This window comes from Arvicanthis niloticus, chromosome 6 (assembly GCF_011762505.2).
Source record: "Arvicanthis niloticus isolate mArvNil1 chromosome 6, mArvNil1.pat.X, whole genome shotgun sequence".
NCBI classification, from domain to species: domain Eukaryota; kingdom Metazoa; phylum Chordata; class Mammalia; order Rodentia; family Muridae; genus Arvicanthis; species Arvicanthis niloticus.
Window position 1 is genome coordinate 1,758,283 of NC_047663.1, and position 22,135 is coordinate 1,780,417.

Below are 22,135 nucleotides of genomic sequence, written 5' to 3' on the forward strand. Positions count from 1 at the left end.
GACTCCCTCTTCTGGCCTTTGTGGGCACAAAGCATATGTGCACATACATATAAGCAGACAAGCATGAAAACCATAAATAAATAAACCTTCAAGCCAGACATGGTGGTGCATGCCCTTAATCCCAGCCTTCAGGAGGCAGAGGCAGGCGGAGATCCCTGAATTCAAGGCCAGCCTAATCTACAGAGTGAACTCTAGGACAGCAAGGGCTACACAGAGAAACCCTGTCTCAAAAAACAAAAACAAAAAACAAACAAAACACAATCCATCAACCAGGCTATACAGAGAAACCCCATCTCAAAAAACAAACAAACAAACAAACAAAATCAATCTTCAAAAGCCTCATACCATGAATGACAATTACATTTTAGATGCACTTAGATAAATTTATCAATAATGTTAGTTACACTTCTTTTTCTTTTCTCAGTAACACAATGACTAGAAAGTTCTGTCTATGACTAGCATGGTGGCCTACAAGGCATTCCCAGTGGATCAGGCCAGAAAACCACCCAGTGCCTCCCAAACACATATACACAAAACTTGCTTTACAAGCAATGTGACCACCTCAGCAGAACCCTTCCGTGGGCTATGGGCCTCAGTGCCTGGTCTCTGGAGTCCCCATAGGCATGGCATTCATAGAGTTCTTGGATTCTTCCGTCTTCCAAGAAACATCACGTTTCCACTGATGAGACTGTTGTCTCTGCTATATAGTCTCCAACCCTCATTGTGAGACCAAAAACGCATCCACTTGAGGGCATAAGTGGGCATCAGCTCTGGTCTGGAAGTTCAGAGCTGGAATTCATGATGTCTTACCTCTTGATCCACTGAGTCTATCTCTGAATTTCTCCTGAGGAAAGAAGTCTGTCTGCAGGTAGCTGAGCAGTCCACTCTAGCTCTGCCTACACACACCACACAATGAGGAGCAGGGCCTGTCAGCACAGGCCCTCAAATCAGGTACAAATGGAGGCTACCCACTCAATAGAAGGCAACGTGCAGGAAGAAACACTATGAGGACTTCAGGAAATTATTTATGACAATCACAATCAAAAAAAGGAAGATCTGACAGCACAGGACGACACCATCCAAGCCTGCAAGAGACTGAGGTGGGAAGCCTCTGCGTTCAAGGCCTGCCTAGGTTACAGGGAAAATTCAAGGGCAGCCTGGACACAGAAGTGAGAGCCTGTCTCAAAGTAAAAAGGAGTGGGCAATGAACGGCTTAGACAGGAAAGTGTTTGTTATACAAACATGAAAAGCTGAGTCCAATACCCCAGATGTCATGTCAGAAGCTGGGCATAGTAGCACACACCTGTAATACCAGTGCCAGGACACAGGGACTGAAGGCTCCCCAGGGCTTACTGCACAGCCAATCTTCCTGAATTGGCAAGTACAACGTACACACAGTAAAAGAAGTTAAAAAAAAAAAAAGAAAGAAAAAAGGCTAAGGATATGTATAACTCGGTGATAGAACACATGCGTATTACGGACAAAGCCCTAGGCTCAATCTCCAGTACCATGAAAGAAAGATGGCTATAAATCACTGTATCCAATATTCCCATGTTTAAAAAGGATCTGTAATACCCATGGACAGACACGTCAATTGTCATGGGCCCAGAGGCACTGACTTCAGAGCTGCACAGTCTTCTGAATCATGCTATGATTGTGTAAGAGTCAACACATCCTGAGGGATATAGACACCAGTGCTTCCCCACCTCCTCTAGTCCTTCAGCCCCTCCCAGGAGACACTACAAGATACTCTGGGCCATTGCATCTTCATTCTCCTGTGATGACAGACAGAACACCAAAGGAGAAGCAGCCCATGTTTGGTTGTCTTGATCCCAGCCCATGTTTGGTGTCTTGATCTAGCCGTGAGCCTGGGGGAACCCTTAGAAAAAGCACTTTGGATCTGAGGCATTTTCTCTGGGCCTTCCATCTTTCCTGACATTTTCCCCACAGACACTTAGTTTTATCTGTAGCAGCCCTGCTGATCCTCGAGGAAAGCTGCCCAGCATCCTAGCATGCAGTCTACATGTTCCTTCCTTGGAGACCGACAGATTTCCCTAAAGGATATGTAGAGTAAACTTGGGACCTTTCACATCTAGGGTTGTCCGTTCTCTCCTCACTCTTCCATGACACTCTGGGAAGAGGAGAATTTAGCACAAGTAGGCCTTAAAGACACTGCTCTATCCCTCACAGGGTCTATCTAGGCCTGCCCTCCCCTATAAAAACAGCGGCATCTCTATCCCGACTGTATGCTTCACAGCATCCCTTGATAAGGGTCTTCTGCCTACTGACCGGAACTAAACAAGTCAGGGTCACCTAGTCTTCAGCATTGGAAAGTTCTATACAGCTAGGCATAGTCTGAAGTCTCTGTTCTCTGGACCTGCTTTGTAGTGAGTGACCTGGCACAGAAGGCTGAACAACCCAACTGACCCTGTGTAACCTGTCCTCTGCCCTCCAAGGATATAGAGATTCTCTCCCCCAAAAACTCAACCTTAAGCAGCCCAGCATCAGCCAGCAGCAACATTTCAAGCCAGATGCAAGCATTTCAGGCCTGCAGCAATTCCCAACCTCGCAGGCTCTGTCAGTCAATACCCACAACGACCATGAGGAGGAGCCCATGTAGTTGCAGCAGTGCTCTGGCCAGGTCACCCACACTGTGGCTGAGGTACAAGCCGATACTGAGGTAGCCCAAACTGCTGCTGTATCCTCCCATTCCAACAACTCCTTCTCACTGTACCTAACAGCCTACTGGCCAGTCAGCGACCCTGCCTATCTGCCGACCAGCCTACTGGCCAGTCAGCGACACTGATGCCTTCCTTCCTCCCTTAATTTGCAGACAAGGTCATACTATATAACTTAGGTTGGTCTGTAACTCACTGTGTAGACCAGGCTGGCCTCAGAAACTCACAAACTCCGTATCCTGGATTATGGGCATAAGCCATGTCCAGCAGAAGAATGCAGTGTACGTGTGTGTACGTATGTGTATGTACGTGCACGTGGGGCCTTAAACACACTTGACAAGTGTTCCCTACTAAGCCGTACCCACAGCCTGCATGGTCCTTTCTAACCAGTTATGTTTATGGTCTCACCGGCACTCAAAGGCCATGACAAGGCCTAGGCCTGCCCAACACACACTCTGGCCATTGCATCGCAGGCCTAATATTTACACAACTGCTAACACCAGGCTTAAACTCACTTTTTTTTCTTTTTAATAATTTACTTTATGTACATTGGTGTTTGCTCACATGTATGTCTGTGACCACCAATATGTCCTCCCAGTGCTCTGAACCACTGAGCCACCTTGACTCATTCTTAAATCCACTTCAAACACAAAGCAAACACTATTCCTTCTATTCTGTTTGCTGAGATTTGCAGGGTGGTGGTGGCGGACACCTTTAATGTCAGCACTCGAGAGGCAGAGGCAGGAAGATCTGAGTTCAAGGCCAGCCTGGTCTACAGATAGAGTTCCAGGGCAGCCAGAGCTACACAGAGAGACCCTGTCTCAAAAAACAAAAATCAAAACTTAAAAAAGTAGACAGACTTCCACCTACAGGAGAACTTAAACACTACGGCACACACTTCAGAATCACATTTAACCCACTAATCAACAAAAACTAACGGAATCAGTATCAGGAGAACTCATTGGTATGAAGCAGTGTCCCAGGACCAGGCAGTGGTTTAACAGCTGTTTGCTCACTCTAACCAAGGATTCCCAAACACAAGTCTCACGGACATAGGAGACACATCCTACATCTCAACTCCTGTGCAGCTCATCACTAGCCCTTGGGATCTTTTGGGTCCCCACAAAGATGGGAGCATAGCCTTGCTCTTCTTGGAGGACAAGGAGGCCAGCAGGCCGGAAAGCTGAGCTGCTAGTGCCTCCCAATGCTCATCTCCAGTCAGTCTTCTCAGTCAGGAATGCAAACGCTGAAGAACCAGGGCCCTGGCCAGAGCACAGTGTAGGTTTCAGACCTCTGCCAGGAGGGGGCGGGAAAGAGCCTGGGATCTGCCCACCAATGCTCACCTGGTCTGTGCAAAATGGCTGAGAAGCTCCCAGAGGGTCTGTCGGGAACAGAAAGCATCCTGCAACCTGGAGCCGTCATCCAGCTGTACTGCGATTCGAACCTGAAGAGAATACCTAATTAGAAAGACAAGCAGACCGACCCTCCCCACCTCCTGGGGAGACACACACTGAGGAGGGGTGTGATGCCTGAGGGGGCTTCCTTCCCAAGAGTGGGGGAGCATCCAGCCCATACGCACCTTTATGCAGCTGCATGTGAGTGAGCCATCATGGAAATGACCCCTGTCCCACTACCCATACCTAGGCTGCAGACAGCACCAGTGTAGCCTCTCTGGGAGACCAAAGATGAGCTGCTCCCTGACCCAGCCCCAGAATCCCGTGAGATATGAACATTTAGTCAGATGTCACCAACTTCAGGGTAGTTTATCACCCAGCACAGAAGACTGATGCCTGGTGTTTTCTCGACTTCTGTTTATTACTAACAACCATCTCTTCAACTAGGAATGTGAGCTGCAACCCAAAGTGGAGAAAGTCCTCCTGATCCCTCAGCAGTGGACGGTCGACCCTTCCTAATGCTGCGAGCCTTTTCTATAGCTTCTCATGCTGTGGCCCCCACACAACATTATTCCATTGTGACTAACTGTAATTTCACTACAGCTATGAATCATAAAGTATATATCTGCTAGTCAGCCCCTGCAAAAGGGTCATTTGACCCCAAGGACGTTGTGACCCACTGGTTAACTGCTGCTCTACGTGCTGTCAACTGGTGGGCAGTTGCAGCTGAGCCAAAGCAAGCAGGTTGCTTTGGAGGTCAGCTAGAAAGCAAGTCACCCATGTCCACACAGCAATGCAGGATCTCAGACCAGAAACATCTAGCTGGTAGGGAAATGCTACCAATAAACCTCACCAAAATCACAAACAACACAATTTTTAAAAACTCAAAAAACAAAAAACCTCCATAATGGAAAAAAGTTTTCACTCCCAGTCCTGAGTTATTCCAACACGAAATACAATGCTAGCCTGATCGAGGAAGGCAGACTGGATCCCAGGACTTGCTTTGACCTCCCAGCCCTTCTCAGGCCCATGAGCAAAGCTTTGACACACCTTCCAGTCAGCCCACTGAAGTACCATCCAATGCTCCACAGCCCCAGCAGAGAGAGAGAAGCAATACCACTGTGCTTCACAACTGGACACCTACTATGTTCTCAGGCCCCTCTCGGCTACGGGACACAGGCACCATCTCCAGCTTGGCATTGTTAGGCAGGTTGGCAAATCTCCACTGGAGAGAGAGGTCAAGCACGGTCCTCTGAAATCTGCAGAACAGACACAGCCATAACTGTCCGGAAGACACAGCCCCATGCCTGCTGTTCCCCTGGCTACGAGAGCAGAAAGTCAGGACCTGAAGAAACAAGAGGTGAAGTCTTGGACTATCGGGACCTTTAGCTAGGCACAGAGCTGGCAGGGATGTGGAGAGGAAGAAAACAGAATGAGCTGCTTCAAAAGGCAAGGGTGGAGCCTACGCATGCTATAGCAGATGCTGGCCCAGTGACTCTCAGACTAGTTAGGAGACTTAGCTGTCTCCTAAGACTGTAGTGCATTTGGTACAGTGCTACCCTAAGAGGCACGAGGCTTGGGTTCAATCACCAGTATTGCACAACGCTGGCATAGTGGCCCATGCCTGTATTCCCAGTTCTTAGGATGTAGACACAGAAGTATCAGGAGTTCAAGGTCATCTTGATTACACAGAGAATAGGGGCTAGCTTGGATGTTGTAAAACCTTGCCCCACATGATAGTACAAGAGAAGAACTTTCCAGCAAGTCGTCCTCTGACCTCCACAAGCATCTCAGCATGCACACAGCATACATAACTCATGTATAAAATGTAAAGGAAAAACAAAAAGAAAGTTGTCTCAAGCAAGAGCAAGGTGAGTGCGACAGGCTACCCTCTGCCGCTGCAACTGTCAAAGTTGCTCAGACTTAGGCAATATACACCAGACCAAGAAACCCCATCCCCACAACTCCTGCCCACTGCTATCCAAAGGAGCATGAGGCAAGCATAGCAGGCAGATCCTACAAACCACCTCTGGGACAGCCCAGCCCAATGTCCTTATAGACATCCAGACCAGACAGTCACATTAGCCATGACCTCTCTGCTTAAGTCCTGAGGGGTTTGGGTGCAGGAAGGCCTAAAGAGAGCTAGCTCAGTGCCTTCCAACCAATAAAGAAAGACTGATGTGGATGCCAGGACCCCCCTCCCCTGCCCACTGGAGGACAAGGCAAGCCTGAAACCTCCTTGGCTTCCTGAGCAGGGAGGCCCCAAGGCCTTGTAGGGACTTTAAACAACTGGTTTCTCAGAAGCACTGAAGGAGCAAGAGATCTGGAAGTCAGTGAAGGCTCAAGCACATATAGCAAACAGCCTCCAAGATGTCTGCCCAGGCTGGAGAACTGAATGACACTTCAGGCCACACAAAGGCAGTCCTGGACCTTGATGCATGGCTCCTGGCATTCCACGATGGGCCGACAGGAAGCCAATACCTGTCCCTTGGAAGAAAAGGGTAAGTGGCTCCTCAGTACCACTGGGGAATCACCAGGGAAGGGCCATGGCCTCCACCCAGTAGCCTTCTCTTCCTGACCCACAGCCTTAGGTCCCAAGACTCTTTGGGAATGAGAACTACACCTGCTACAGTTCACATGTCTAAGAGAAGCCCCGCCCAAAGCTCTGAAAACACAAAGCTGCATGCCTTATAACTATGCATGGGCCACTCAAGGACTGAGGGAGAGCAACAGGAAACTACAGAGCTGGACAAACAAATCTGTGTGAATTGTTTATATATGGTCTATGGCCAACCACTTTTGAATATACACAGTGACTAGCCCACACTGTTGGAAATAACAGTTTTCTGGACTGTGACCTGTTAATAAAGCCCAAGGGTGTTTGGAAGAACTGACAACAAGCCAGGTATAGTAGCACACCCCTTTAATCCCAATACTCAGGAGGTACTAGCAAGAGGATCTCTGTGAGCTCAAAGCCAGCCAGGCCTACACAGGTTCTCACAAAAGAAACAGGAGAGATGGAGGTCAAGAAAGAGGAGGAGGGGGAGGGAGGGAGAGAAACTGAGAACAAGACAGACTCCTCAGCTGGTTCTTATCTGCCGACTCTGACTGGTCATTCATTGTTGATCCCAATCCTCAACAGAGGTTCAAAACCAGCAAACTCCATAGAAAATGCTAGTGTGAACCAGGACAACAGGCCTAAGAGCCAAGAACAATGGGTGGAGAGGAGAGGCCACTCTGCTCACAGCCAGGCAGCAGCCAGGGCAGTGGGAGCAGTTCTTAAACAAATCACAGTTGTGGATGGAGGATGGAGAGGAGAGACAAGGGCAGAGCAACGCACTGTTGTAGAAGAGCTGGTTCAAATCAACCACTGCTCTAACCAGACACCACCACGTGGGCCACAGGCAGGTAGGTTAACAGAACAGAGCTGGCACAAAGCTCTGTGACAGGATACTGTAGGAGAGTCTGCCACTCAGAGCACATGTTCTGGGATTCTTAGAAGGCCGGAATGGGAGCCAGAGACTGGAATAGCCTGATACAGATATCTTTTCCAAGAAACTTCTTCCTAGAAAGCCCATATGACAGCATGGGAAAGACCACAAGAGTGGGCTCTTGTGTTAGGACAATGTTATGAAAGCATGTCTCCAAGGTGAAAAGCTATACATAAGACAGAAACCTGCAATCCCTTCTATGGCCGGATCCGAGGAGCTGGTGGAGGACCCCTCTCTTTGTACTAACACCCTGACAGAGACCCAGACATGGAGAACTCCAGCAGCTGGAGGGTGACCATTCGTTTACAGCCTTCTACCCATCCCTCTGTCCTACCAGGAACTTACACACTCGAACAGCCAAAACCCTGCACGGGGCTTAGACAGTGCGCCTCAAAAGAGACATCACTGTTCTTGCCCTAAAACCTATGAAAATGACCTCATTTGTCTCAGGTATTTATGAATGTAGGCGAAGGGAGTAAATTAAATGAGACCACCCTGGACTGAGCAGAGGACCCTGAACCCAGTGACCTGGGTTTTGGGCCATTTGAAGATCAAGGCACAGGTAACAATGATGCAGTCACAAGCCAAGGAACACCTGAACAGCCAGCTGAAAGAGATAAGTCCTCTTTCCTAGAACATTCAAGAGAATACCCACAGGGGTAGAGATGGGGTCTTTAATCCCAGCACTTGGGAGGCAGAGGCAGGAGGATCTCTATGAGTTTGAGGCCAGCCTGGTCTACAAAGTGAATTCCAGGTCAGCCAGGACTATACAAAGAATCTCTGTCTTGGGGGGAGTGGGGAGCACAGCCACATTTTGGTCAGTTTGGACTTTACATCCAGAACTGGGTGAGAATAAACTTCTGTTGTTTTAAAGTGCCCAAGGGGGGCGCTTCCAAGGCAGAGATAGTATATGTGTTGAGAAAAGGACCAGGTGGACGAGAAGCCCACAGCTGAGTCCAAGCAAACTCACTTCAGGTCGTATTCACTAGGGTTGAAGTCCTGCCGCCGGCATGTATCTTCTAGTACCTATGGGACAAATGGTCAGTAAAGCCTATGTGGACCTCAACTGGTAGGCACACTGGCCAACCCACCAAACATCCCATTCAACAGGTCCAAGCAAACTGTACATGCAAATCCTGTCTACTCTCCGCCTTCCTGCTGGGGACTCATTACTGACTTACTCCTCCAACTATGGCCCAGCCTGTCCATCCCTGGTCCCATGTTCTAGGCCCTGCGTGGCCTCCAGTTCTACCTACAAATATAATTCTGCCTTACTGGGACTACTTTGTGTCCATGGCCACTCTGTGGCCTGGTATCTTTGTGCGACTGCTGCATGACCAGAATCCTCCTCTACATGAGCGCAGCTCCAAATGGGTCCTTACAAAGGGCTATGGGGCTGTGTTAAGATATGGCAGAACCTCACTTTTGAACTGGGTTCCCTATGTCACCCTATATGCTCCTGCCAGTTATGAATCGTGTACGCCTTTGCAACCTAACAACAGAGGTTTAATAAACAGGTATAATTCACACGAGGTCACGAGCAGCAACAATCAAAAGCAGTGAGTGACTTAGCAAAATTCACTTCCGGGAACAGAGAGGCCCTAGGGTCCGGAGGGACGCCCCTGAGCTCAGCAGGAAGGAACGTCACTCTTCCCGGTGGCCGAGAAGGCTGGATTCGGGCAAGCGCCGAAGACTCTGGGTGTCGCACGGCACGACCCTGTTAGTGGGGTGCGTGGACCCCACTATGCTCGGGAAACGCGCCTCCGAGTACCCCGCCCCGCCCCCGGGACCCAGCCCGAGCATTGCGCCAGAGGATGGGGCGGGCAGTCGCGCGAAAGGCGTTCATTGGCTGCCTCAGGCCCCGCCCCGCCGCCCTGGGAGCAACCGCAGGGGCGGGCCCTGACGCGGCGACCCCGGGAGGTCTGCCGGTCCACCCATCCGCCCGTTCCCCACCCGGGCCGGCGGCCGCACCTGCAGCAGCACGGTGCTCGGCGTCACCTTCACCGTGTGGCGCCGCCCGTTTGGGGCCAGCACCGACACCGCGGAGCCCCCGCCGCCCGCCGGGGCCGCCATCTTCCGCTCACGTGACCGCAGCCGGCTCGCCTCAAACAACTTTATCCGCAACAGCCGGGACGCACGGCCACGCGGCCTTGGGGGCGGGGCCGACTCGCTTCCGGGCCCGCCCCAGACTCCGCCCCCGGCGCCCTAGCTCTGCCTTGCTGAAGCACAGGCGTCCCGACGGCGCGGTCCAGAGGCTCCTCCTCCCCGGAGGGAACACTCTTCTGTCTGGGGCACTGTCTCTTCATCCTGAGACACATGTTCCTGGGAGCCTCCGTGCTCCGGAGACCGCCTGCAAGAAAGCTATGCTGCCTGGGGCCCACCAGCTACCTGTCTGCCACCAAGTGCAGGGTATGCCCACACCAGAGTCGGTCTTTGTACCTACTCCGTTAAGTAACGATCCTGCCTCTGTCACCCTTTTAAACGTCCCTGTGGTCATCATCTTCACATGGTGACAAGCTTTTTGAAAAATATTTTATTGAGCCTGGTGTGGTAACACAAGCCTTTAATACCGGTACTTGAGAGGCATAAACAGATTCCTGAGTTCAAGACCAACATGGTCTACAGAATGAGTTGCAGGATAACCAAAGCTACTCAGAGAAACCCTGTCTTGAAATAGAATAATAGTTATATTTTGTGTGTTTTTTATTGCGTGTCTGTGGAAGAGGAGGTACAGGCATGCTATGGTGTCTGTGTGCATATCTGTTCTCTCCTTCTTGATTTTTAGGCCCTCTCTTAGTTTGTCACCATGAAGGCAAGGAAAGTAAGATACTTGTGGTCCTTGGGATTGTTGTAAAAATCTCTTAAATCTGAGAGTGGAGAAGCTGGTGTACAAGGTCTGTGTCACACCTGTGTATTGACAAACATGGACACCTCCTGCATGGGAAAAAGAATGTGAAGAGTTTACGTGGTTCTGTGCAACCTTAGACTCTCACTGAGCTGCACACCTTCCCTAGTCCCCTTTGGTAACTTCCTTTCTTTTTTACACACCAACATTTAAAATAAGAAAAAAAAAAAAAAAAAAAAAACCCTCAAGCCTGCTTTCTTTCAACTGCTCCACAGTTAGAATCCTCCTCTGGCAAAACATTTAGAGAGGTGTAGTGAGAAAAATGGCAGACCCTCAAGAGATACAGTGTGTTCTGAAAGTGAGTGTGTGAAAATTGACCACTTAAAGTCACAGTCCTCCATAGTCAAGGTCCCTCGTTCCTTGGGTAGTAAATAAGTCAGCTGTGGGCCAATTCTTTAAGACTGCAAGGCCATGGTTTTTCCCACATTTATTTATGCAACAGTTTTAACACCAACTGATGAATGAGTGCTTTTCATTTATTTCCTTGACAACTGTCCGGGCGAGTTTTGTGTCAATTTGACACAAGCTGGAGTCATCTGAAAGAAGGAAACCTCAAATGAGAAAATGACTCCACAAGATCTAGCTGTGGGGCATTTTCTTAATTAGTGATTGATGTGGGAGGGCCCAGCCCATTGTGGGTGGTACTGTCTCTGTGGGAAGGCCCAGCCCATTGTGGGTGGTGCTATCTCTAGGGTGGTTCTGGGCAGTGGTGGTGCTTTTAATCCTAGCACTCCAGAGTCAGAGGCAGGCAGATCTCTGAGTTCGAGGCCAGCCTACAGAGTGAGTTCCAGTACAGCCAGGGATACACACACACACACACACACACACACACAAACCAAGAAATAGAAAAAGAAAAACATCTTTAAAAACAAACAAACAAAAAAAGATTCCTACATATTAATGTGAATTCTGTCTTTTTTCTACTTTTTTCTCTTTTCTTATTTTTTTTAGTTTTTTTCCTTTTTATATTTTATGTGTGTGGATGTTTTGCCTGAAAGCATATCTATACACCACAAGCATTCCCTTGGTTCCAGCAAAGGCCAGATGCAGGCATCAAATCCCTTAGAACTAGAGTTATAGATAGCTATGAACTACCATGTGGGTGCTGGGACTTGAACCTGGGTCCCCTGGAAGAGCATCCAGTGGTCTTAACCTCTGGGCCACCTCTCCAGCCCCCTCATGTCTTTTTTTTTTTCATTGTAGGCTTGGGTTTTGTTGTTGTTGTTCTCGGTTTTGGTTTTGGTTTTTTCATGTTCAAATTGACCTAAATGTAGTCAGTATGACTGCCTTCATGCTGGCTGCTATGCTTCTTGTGAGGGGTGACTTTAAATCCTCTGTGTTTGTCTTTGTTGTTTTGTTTTGGATAGTGTCTCCTGTAGCCTAAGCTGCCTTCTACTGTTGATCCTGCCTCCACCTCGCAACTGCTGGGATCACAGGCATATGCCACCATCTTTGACTGTTTGTCTCACCCTGTGTAGACCAGGCTGACCTTGAAGTGGTGACCTACAAATGCAGAGATGACAGCTGTGTGGCAGCATATCTGACCCAGTTTCTATTTACTTCAGATTTAGAATGATATAAGAACAGTACAAAGAACATCTTTTAGTCAGTACACTGACTAAGAGCGCTTACTATGCTGTCACAGGACCTGAGTTTGATTCCCAGCACCCATATCAGGCAGCTCACAAATCCCTGTAACTCAAGCTTCAGGGGACCCAAGCCCCTGTTCTGGCCTCTGATGGCACTGGAAGGCACATAGCTTACACACACACAAAATAAAAGTAAAGAGTAAGTTGATGCATTGTGCTTCTTTGTCACTGAATACTTCTTTAATGTTTATTTTCTAGGGACAAGGACATTTTCTAATATACAATATATGAAATAGGGCTTGGGGGTACACTTGGGAGGCAGAGACTGGGAGATCTTTGCATTTGAAATCTTACAACGTGGTCTACATAGTAAGTTCCAGGACAGCCAGGGCTAGAAAGACCCTGTCTCAAAAGATAAATAATAAAGAAATCTGTATCTTTCAATACAAGCTCTCTTTTCTGCAGTGAGAATGTTCAGTTATAGTATTCTTCTTAAATCTTCTATTTGAAGATACATTGCACGGATAGAGGGGTAGATTGTCTTTACAAGATCTGGAGTTTGAACCCCAGCACTACAAAAGAAAAAATTAAAAAAAAATACTAAAGCATTTCAGAGCTACTGTAACAACATCATCACAAACAACAATAAGGAATGTATAACTGGGCACAGTGACTCAAACCTACAGTCCCAGCATGGGGGAGGCTGAGGCAAGAGGGGTAAGTTTTCGGTCTGCCTGAAGTACACTGTGAGACCCGGGGAGCCTAGGCTACAGAGTGAGACTTTAGATGAAGAAAACAATGCTGAGTTGGTACCATGAGCCCATGCAAGGTCAGCATCTAAATTCGAAGTCCAGAACCCACTGTGGAAGCAGAGAACAGGCTCCCACAACAGCTTCTACCCTCACAAGTATGTGAGGCTTGAGTGCACACACCAGTTGAGGTAGCACATGTCTATAATCCCAGAACTTAAGAGGCAAAAACATGATTAAATTTGAGGCCAACCTCAGCCATACAGCAAGTTCTAGACAGCCATGTATATATGGGAAGACCCTGACCTATCAAAACCAAAAGGGGTGGTGGTGCTTGCCTTTAATCTCAGCACTTCGGAGGCAGAAGCAGGCAGATCTTTGAAGTCGAGGTCAGCCTGGTCTACAGAGTGAGTTCTGGACCTTCATCGATGACAGAGAAACCCTGTCTTAAAAACAAATAAACAACAACAACAACAACAAAAAAAAAAAAAAAAAAACAAAGAAACAAACCGAACAACAAAGACAAAGACTGGTATTATGGCTTAGTTGTATGGGTGCTTACTCGGCATGCATAATATCCTAGTTTCAAAGTCTTGCACCACAATGGTACATACCTGTTACCCCAGCACTCAGGAGATGGAGGCAGGAAGCTCAGATCAAGGTCACCCTCCATTGCATAGCAAGTTGAGGCCAGCCTGAAATACAGAAGACCCTGTCTCAGAGAAAGAGAGAATGAGATTAAAGATATCTTTGTAGTTATTTTTGTCCTTAGACTATATCTCACTAAAGAAGGAAAAATACAGAATATTATGTTCTAAAATTTGATGCAGGGAGCGGTGTGCACCTGTAGTCTCCGATAGCTACTTGAGAGACTAAGACAGAAAAATCACATGAGCCTGGAGGGCTAAAAGTCACTCACTCTCAACAACATAGTGAGACCCCACTCATCTAAAGAGGAAAGTGAATAAATAAATATTAGTGGAAAACTACTTAATTTTTTCCATAATTAGGTCAGAGTGATATATGATGGGTCTCCAAAGAAGCAAACTTTTGGGATGCCAAGGCAGAAGGTCACTACAAATCTGAAGCTGCCACAGGCTTCTAGTGACCTTTAGGCTAGTTAGAAATCCAGAGGGAAACCCTGTCTGAAAACAAACAAAAGCAAACACCTAACAGGTGCAGACATTGGTTTGGAGGGAGCTGATCCTAAGGGTCTGATGTTGTCGGTAGGTGGGGGAGCTAGGAGAATCGGTGACTTACAGGCTGCCGCTGCTGCTACATCCTGAAATCTAAAGGCTTAGAAGCAGGTGTTCTACCACTGGCAAAGAGCGGAGCTGGACATCCCAGGTCAGGAAGAAAGAAAAAGCTAGGCTTTGTGGCACACACCTTTAGCCCCAGGACTCAATCGTGGAGACAGGAGGATCTCTGTGAGTTTGAGGCCAGCCTGGTCTACAAGTCCAGGACAGCCAGGGCTACACACAGAAACACTGTCTTGGGAAAGAAGGAGGAGGGGGTAAGAAGATGGGGAGGAAGAGGAGGAAAGGAGGAAGAAGAGAAGAAAGGGAAGAACAGGAGGAAGAGGAGGGGACAGGAGGAGGGGAGAAAGGAAGAAGAAGGAATCTGCTCTTTCCCTGCCATCACGTGTGTCCCAGCCCCCAGTGCACTGCATGGTGCTGCTTACCTTGGGAAAAGCAAATCTGCTGATCCCAGAAGCAACCCTACAGATGTAGCTAGAGAGTGGTCCACAGGCAACCGTCATCCCTTTGCCATTTGACATATATAGCTACATATCACAGTTAGGTTAGGGTAACGGTTTGATTTATGGTTATTTATTTTTATTTTTACTGAATTTTAAAGTTTGGGTTTTTTCCACCTTGTTCTGACTTACAGAATATTTGGCACTCTCTAGGCAGAGACAGGTGGCTGTCTATGAGTTAGCAGCTAGCCTGGTACACAAAAAGAGTTTCAGGACAGCTAGGGCTATATAGTGAGACACTGTCTCAAATTAATTTTTTATTTGATTCAGAAATTGTAAGTACAAAACAAGACTTACCCTGACCCATTCCTCCCGACCCTTGATCACCCACAAAAAGCCAATTTTATTCCATAGCCTCTGTTTCTCTTTGAAAAAACAGCAAATATGTATGTCAAGATACTTAGAGGAGAGCTGGAGGGGTGGCTCAGTGGTTAAGAGCACTGACTGCTCTTCCAGAGGTCCTGAGTTCAATTCCCAGCAAAGACATGGTAGCTCGCAACCATCTGTAATGGGATCTGGCGCCCTCTTCTGGTGTGTCTGAAGAAAGCGACAGTGTACTCACATGAAATAAATAAATCTTAAAAAAAAAAAAAAAAAAAAAAAAAAAAAAAAAAAAGATGCTTGGGGAACCACCTGTAGCTGTCTGTCATCTCCTCCTTCTTACATGAATCAAGAACTGAGTCCCCTCATGGACAGCAGTGGCTCAGAGTCCCCCTAGTCAGTGGAATGACTGGAGCAAGACAGCCAAATTGAAATTTTCCACCTAGCTGAGAAGCACTCCCTCTGTCTAGGTCCCTGTGCCCAGTTCAGGATCAGGTGCATGAATGCCTGTCTGAATCATCTAATGCACAGAGCTATCCATGTCTGACCTCAGTGAGCGGTCTACAGGCAGGGCACCTGGTCAAGTAAGAATCTCAGGTCCTGTTTGATATACAAAAGAGACCATGTCATTTCTTCATTAAATATGCCCAATGGCAACATGGTGGTGGTGCACGCCTTTAATCCCAGCACTCAGGAGGCAGAAACAGGCAGATCTCTGAGTTTGAAGGCAGACTGGTCTACAGAGTGAGTCCCAGGATGGTCAGGCCAGTATAAAGAGACCCTGCCTTGAAACACACACACACACACACACACACTGTTATACATTTCCAGGGGTCAGGCTACAAGAATAGTCAACCCACTGCTTAGGGACCTGTTCAGCTTCACCTGTGAGAGAAGAGGCCTTCTCCCGGCTACTGAAAGAAGGAAGCACCCGAGAGCTGGACCTGCTCCTTAGCTCTATCTGCCTCTGCTTTAACTACTTCTGAGAATAAACCTAGCATCCTTTTTGAGGATACCTTCCTTCTGTTGCCAGCCCATCTCCCTCCTCCTTCCTCCTGCCAGCAGCTAGACAGCTGTTCCAAGGATCTGCTTTGAATTAAAGTGACATGGCCCTTTAAGAGAAGCATCCGCAGCCTCCAGCGCTGAAAGGTTCCCAGTGGCAAGATCTGAGAGTTTGTTTCTGTCTCCCCAGAGGCCACGTGTGCAAGCCTGCCGGAGGATCACAGGGTTGGAAAGAGGGAGCTGGAGGTCACATGGCACCCGGATTGGCCTGTAGAGTCTGTTGCTTCAGGCACCTGGGGGCCAGCAACTGAACAGCTGGGGGTTTAGTACCAGCCTGCAGCTCTTAGGAGGCTGCTAGCAGCTTTGTCCATTCAGGATCAAGGACATATACTAGGTATCTCAGGGTGCTCCGGAGGGCACCCCAAGAAGTTCCACAGATAAGCTGTGACCCCTTTCCAGGCTTACACCCTTCCTCCCAGCTTGGGAATGTGTCCACCCTAGTGAGCCTCCAGTTAGCCCATGTCACTGCCCAGCATCCAGCAGGGTCCTCCCACTGGTCTGTCTGCCAGGGGAAGGAAATGGCTAGGACAGGCCTTTGCTGCAGAGGTCCTGGTAGGAACAGGTACTGCAGAGACATCAGTAAGGTCCAAGGAGCCTCAGTTCGCTAAGCTGCTGATGCTGATGCTCCCACATACTGGTTCACCACTGAGGGGCTGTAGGGCCTCGGGCTCAGGACTCTCATGCTCCCAGTGAAGGAACTCTGACTCCTAGGAACAGCAACAGCTCTTTCTGCCAACTAACTTCAAAGCTACTCGATGCTACCGTCAGATGGCTACCATGCTGTTTTCCCAGAGCCAGAACTGAGAGTCTCAGGGAGGTCAGTTTCCAACGACAAGCTAGAGAGCTTGTCATCCTTAGTGAGGTGCTTTCCTCCAGCCCAGGGGAAGTAAGCTAATGAATATGGGTACAGAGATGACAGCTTTGGGGAGAAACTAAAAGAGGCTTAGTTTCAGCATCTTCCTGGCTTTGAGCCCCAGCACAGACAAAGAGCTAGAGGTGGGATCTTCGGAGCTTCCCCTCAGAGCAGGCTAATGGGACAAGAGGCTATCCTGCCCAGATTTCTTGCTCACTTGGGCCTCAGAGGCCAGCAGCTGGAGTGCAGAACCACCCAGATGGCTCATGTGAAGCCTGGTGGCTGAGACCAGTGTACAACAGCTGGGCCCCAGACAGCAGAAGGTAGCAGCTGAAACACAGAGCTGGGTAAGAGTGAAGGCTGGGGGCTGGGAAAAGACACAGGAAGGAGGCCAGTCCCACATCCGGGCAAGGGAACTGGGTCTGGAGTTGCTGGACATGCTAGTTCCCACTGGCCCAGCCTTCTAACCAGGTCATTCATCTGTTGGATCCCACAGAAGGTCTCAGATGGGACTCATGTGCTACCATCTGCCTCTACCACGCACTCCTCCTTCCCAGCACTGGAGATCAGCTTAACACAGACCTTAGCTCTTTTGTGAAATGTCCCATCTTGGCTCCTTCCCAGGATGGGCTCTGCCTGACTAGGTAAGGGCTGTAACTCTTGGTACTTAACTCTATGTTTATCTATCCTTCTCCCCAGAACCCAGAACAAAACCCTGAACTCCTAACCTGTTCTTGAGGTATCGTTCTGAAAATGCACAGTACCTTGCTTCAGAAACCCTTGCTACTGGGCACACACTAGATCTGAGCTAGACAGATGCATCCACCACCAGTTCTAATGGGAGCCAGGCAGTACACATCTCAGTAAGGCAGTGGAGCAGCCAAGAGCGGGGAAGGGGACAACCCTTGTCTAGTATCTGATGTTTTGAATATCACAAGGGTAACTCTAAGGGAGCCACCCTAGCAAGGTGACTTGTAACATTGTCCCAAGTCTGACTCATCCTCCCAGTCCACAAGCTTCCTGTACATAGGACCTCAGACCACCCTGTTCCCTGAGGTGCCAGCAATACCCACCATGACAGCTGTTGCTCATCACATGTCCACTGAGACCACATCCTGCCCCCAGCAACCTGTCTCACTTGGTGTGGACTGTGAAGCAGGTACTTAGAGGAAAGGAAAAGTTCGGAGACCATAGGCCAGCATGCTAATACAGAAAGAAGCCCCCTACCCTTACCCCAACCCCCGTTTGATTTCCAGCTATGAAGAGAATTGTGAAGACCAGCCTGTGCTATCCCAGTCAACCTATTTACCTGGCTTCAGGCTCGGTCCAGGTACTCTTGTCCTGTGCCAAGCTGCTGTCAAACTTGGTGACTTGTGCTTGTTTTGAGGCAAGTTCTCCTGTAGCAACTATCAAACTCTGTGTAACTGAGGCTGGCCTTAAACCCTGATCCTCTCCCATCTACCTCACAAAGGAACGGTGTGCATCAGTACTACAATTTTTGGACTTTTTTAAAAGGCGAAACTCAAGTAACAGGGACCTAATGCTATGAAGTGTCACAACTCTACAACATTTAGTAGACCTACAATGTGTGCAAGCATCCCCACAGTAGACCTACAATGTGTGCAACCATCCCCACAGTAGACCTACATCGTGTGCAACCATCCCCACAGTAGACCTACAATGTGTGCAACCATCCCCACAGTAGACCTACAATGTGTGCAACCATCCCCACAGTAGACCTACATCGTGTGCAACCATCCCCACAGTAGACCTACAATGTGTGCAACCATCCCCACAGTAGACCTACAATGTGTGCAACCATCCCCACAGTAGACCTACAATGTGTGCAACCATCCCCACAGTAGACCTACAATGTGTGCAACCATCCCCACAGTAGACCTACAATGTGTGCAACCATCCCCACAGTAGACCTACATCGTGTGCAACCATCCCCACAGTAGACCTACAATGTGTGCAACCATCCCCACAGTAGACCTACAATGTGTGCAACCATCCCCACAGTAGACCTACAATGTGTGCAACCATCCCCACAGTAGACCTACATCGTGTGCAACCATCCCCACAGTAGACCTACAATGTGTGCAACCATCCCCACAGTAGACCTACAATGTGTGCAACCATCCCCACAGTAGACCTACAATGTGTGCAACCATCCCCACAGTAGACCTACAATGTGTGCAACCATCCCCACAGTAGACCTACAATGTGTGCAACCATCCCCACAGTAGACCTACAATGTGTGCAACCATCCCCACAGTAGACCTACAATGTGTGCAACCATCCCCACAGTAGACCTACAATGTGTGCAGCCATCCCCACAGTAGACCTACATCGTGTGCAACCATCCCCACAGTAGACCTACAATGTGTGCAACCATCCCCACAGTAGACCTACAATGTGTGCAACCATCCCCACAGTAGACCTACAATGTGTGCAACCATCCCCACAGTAGACCTACAATGTGTGCAACCATCCCCACAGTAGACCTACATCGTGTGCAACCATCCCCACAGTAGACCTACAATGTGTGCAACCATCCCCACAGTAGACCTACAATGTGTGCAACCATCCCCACAGTAGACCTACAATGTGTGCAACCATCCCCACAGTAGACCTACAATGTGTGCAACCATCCCCACAGTAGACCTACAATGTGTGCAACCATCCCCACAGTAGACCTACATCGTGTGCAACCATCCCCACAGTAGACCTACAATGTGTGCAACCATCCCCACAGTAGACCTACATCGTGTGCAACCATCCCCACAGTAGACCTACAATGTGTGCAACCATCCCCACAGTAGACCTACAATGTGTGCAACCATCCCCACAGTAGACCTACAATGTGTGCAACCATCCCCACAGTAGACCTACATCGTGTGCAACCATCCCCACAGTAGACCTACATCGTGTGCAACCATCCCCACAGTAGACCTACATCGTGTGCAACCATCCCCACAGTTTCAGAATATCTTCATCATCCCCAAAGACACAAGCACACCTGTCAACAGGCACTCCTTAATTCCCTAATCTTTGAGGTCTCCTGGCAGCCTGTGGTGTGGCTTTGTCCCTGTGAATTCACCCTTCCTGGGGATATCATGTCTATAGAACCACACAGCATGAATCCTTTGTATCTGGGTTGCCTCACTCAGCATAGTGTTTTTAAGACTGTAGCATAGGTCAGAATCTCCTTTTTATGGCTGAAGCTCTTCCCACTGTAGAAAGAAACCACACTGGTGGGCTTTTGAGCGGCATCTACCTTTCAGCCATTGTGAATTGCACTGCTCTGAACACTTGCATACCAGCTTTTGTTTGAACACCTGCTTCCAATTCAAAGTCCGTACCTAGGAGTGGAGGTGCTGGGTCAGATGGTGATGTCCCGCTGGACTTATGGAGGGGCCACTCAACGACCACTCGGTACCACTCTCAGCTGCACACAGAGATCCGGTTTCTTCTCGCCCTCACCAATACTTGTTATTTTGCATGTTTTTGCTCATATCCACTCAAGTTGTCAAAAAGCAGTATCTGACGTGGTGCTGGTGGGTCTTCCATAAGGTGGTGAGGGTTAGTTACAATGGCCTCGGGTTTTGGTATCGATGAACTGGAAGCAGAAGTATCTAGGGTCTTTCTTAAAGAACCTGAATTCTGGAAAGACTTCCCCACACTTAGGATACTGAAAACTCTGGTGCAGAGGACATGCACATAGTCGGCCTCAGGGGAACATAAAATCAGCCTGTTTAAGATAGGAGAAGGACAGGGGTTTATGCAGGGCCCGTAGCAGACACTTATAAGGAGGGAGGGAAGCCTGAGAGCGAGGGCATGGATGTTAAGGAAAGTTCTGGTTGGAACCCCTTTTTCTGCTACTAGTGTTAAACAAACCAAACACAAGCCCATTATGGTTTGATGTGCAGACTGAATCACGTCACAGCGAAGGCCAGAGGGTCGAATATGCATGTCCTTGGCTTGCTCTGGAATTTCTTTGGCAATCATAACCACCGCCCCGCTGAGCACTTTCATGCTTGGGCTCCTGTAATCCCACAACAACCCTCCAACAGACATACGGTCACTGCCTCACTTTAAAGAATAGGAAACGGAGGCACAAAGAGAGGTCATGGGCCTTTCCCAAAATCTCCCCACCAGGAAATGGCTCAGGGCCAGGGATTGGCAGCCTAGCCCTGTGCAGCATGCCACCCAGCTGGAAGTTAGTATTTCTCTGCTGAGAGTTGGAATAACAGGCTCCCAGGGTAGGAGTCTTCCAGTGTAAGTTCTTGCTCAAAGCTTCTATTCCAGTAGCCTTGGCTACCAAGGATAAAGGCTTTAAAAGGACATCTCAGAATGATGGAGCTGCTGCCCTTGGCCAGTCCCAAGCACAGACTTCAAGCTGGTCCAACAACAGAGAGATAGCAAATGTGGATTTCTTTTTTTCCTTACTTTTTAAAAGTTATTATTTGTATGTGTATGGGTGTTTGGCCTGCACATATGTATCTGTGCACCAAGTGTGTGCCCAGTGCCCAAGGAGGAGGTCAGATAATGGCTTTGTATTCCCTGGAAATAGTTACAGACAGTTTGAGCCACCATGTGGGTTCTGGGAATTGAACTTGGGTTCTCTGTGAGAGCAGCAAGCGCTCTTACCCACTGAGCCATCTCTCCAGCCCAAAGGTGAGCTTCTGAATGAGTAGACCTTGGTGCGTCTCTCAGCTCCTCTGAACTCAGGTCCCATCTAGAAACAGAATACACATCAGATGCCCCCATGAGCAGACTCCAGTGTGTTTTTCCCCGAGTGGATCCAGCACATCTGACCTGCAGGCAGACTCATTTTGGGTTCTGTAGTTTACCCTTCTCTTTGGCTTCTCGCTGGATCTTAGGAAAGCTGGCCTGCTGTGAATGAAAATATATATACTTGCTTCCTGCATCTCATCACTCAGCCTGGAGAACAGCAGCATGTTGGTTCTGCAGCACAGGTGGCATCCTTCCTGACTCCTCCCTAAGACTCCTCCCTGGGAGTTGCAGCAGGTACCCACTAGAGGAAGCAGGCTCCTCCTGTCAAGAATTAGAATGAGGGCTGTAGAAGCCTTGCCCAAGGTTTGGACCCTTGTCCCGAGGCAGGTGTGTTTCCTGTCTCTAGAAAAACACTACCAGACTGCAGGCAGAAGGTAGAGAAAAAAACAAGCGGCTGGCTTGTGGTGCACTTAGGGTGGGTATGCTTGGTTTTGTGCAGCCAGTTTGACCACGACTACCATCGCCACCAGTACTACTCTCGCGACTTTTAACTATTTATTCAGTTATTTAACTTTAGAAGTTCACTGTGTAGCCATG

General features: G+C 48.6%; 1 protein-coding gene and 1 long non-coding RNA gene across 10 annotated transcripts in view; both read right to left on the reverse strand.

Annotated features, from left to right (window-relative positions):
• Aspscr1 (ASPSCR1 tether for SLC2A4, UBX domain containing) overlaps nucleotides 1-9,709 on the reverse strand; it is a 35,031-nt gene extending 25,322 nt beyond the window's left edge. Inside the window, exons 1-4 of one of the 7 annotated variants that reach the window (XM_076935307.1) lie at nucleotides 9,535-9,702; nucleotides 8,534-8,589; nucleotides 5,217-5,331; nucleotides 4,022-4,122 (exon numbers count right to left, since the gene is read on the reverse strand). In XM_076935307.1, coding sequence (XP_076791422.1) covers nucleotides 4,022-4,122; nucleotides 5,217-5,331; nucleotides 8,534-8,589; nucleotides 9,535-9,636 — 374 coding nt within the window. In that variant the 5' untranslated portion in view covers nucleotides 9,637-9,702. Of the gene's footprint in view, nucleotides 1-2,488; nucleotides 2,521-2,593; nucleotides 2,632-4,021; nucleotides 4,123-5,122; nucleotides 5,332-8,533; nucleotides 8,590-9,145; nucleotides 9,380-9,534 lie in introns of those variants that run through there. The other 6 variants (XM_034507137.2, XM_076935313.1, XM_076935310.1 and 3 more) reach the window with 6 other exon arrangements.
• Nucleotides 9,710-10,900: 1,191 nt separating this feature from the next.
• LOC143442577 (uncharacterized) lies at nucleotides 10,901-21,979 on the reverse strand. Of its 3 annotated transcripts, none has more exons than XR_013110827.1 (3): nucleotides 20,164-21,979; nucleotides 13,421-13,518; nucleotides 10,901-11,004 (listed from the first exon to the last, which is right to left on the reverse strand). It is a non-coding gene; the product is annotated as an uncharacterized LOC143442577 (long non-coding RNA). The 3 variants fall into 3 exon arrangements; XR_013110828.1 differs by lacking the exon at nucleotides 10,901-11,004 and adding an exon at nucleotides 12,286-12,629 and having other exon boundaries at nucleotides 13,421-13,501; XR_013110829.1 differs by lacking the exon at nucleotides 10,901-11,004 and adding an exon at nucleotides 12,286-12,629.
• Nucleotides 21,980-22,135: the final 156 nt, after the last annotated feature.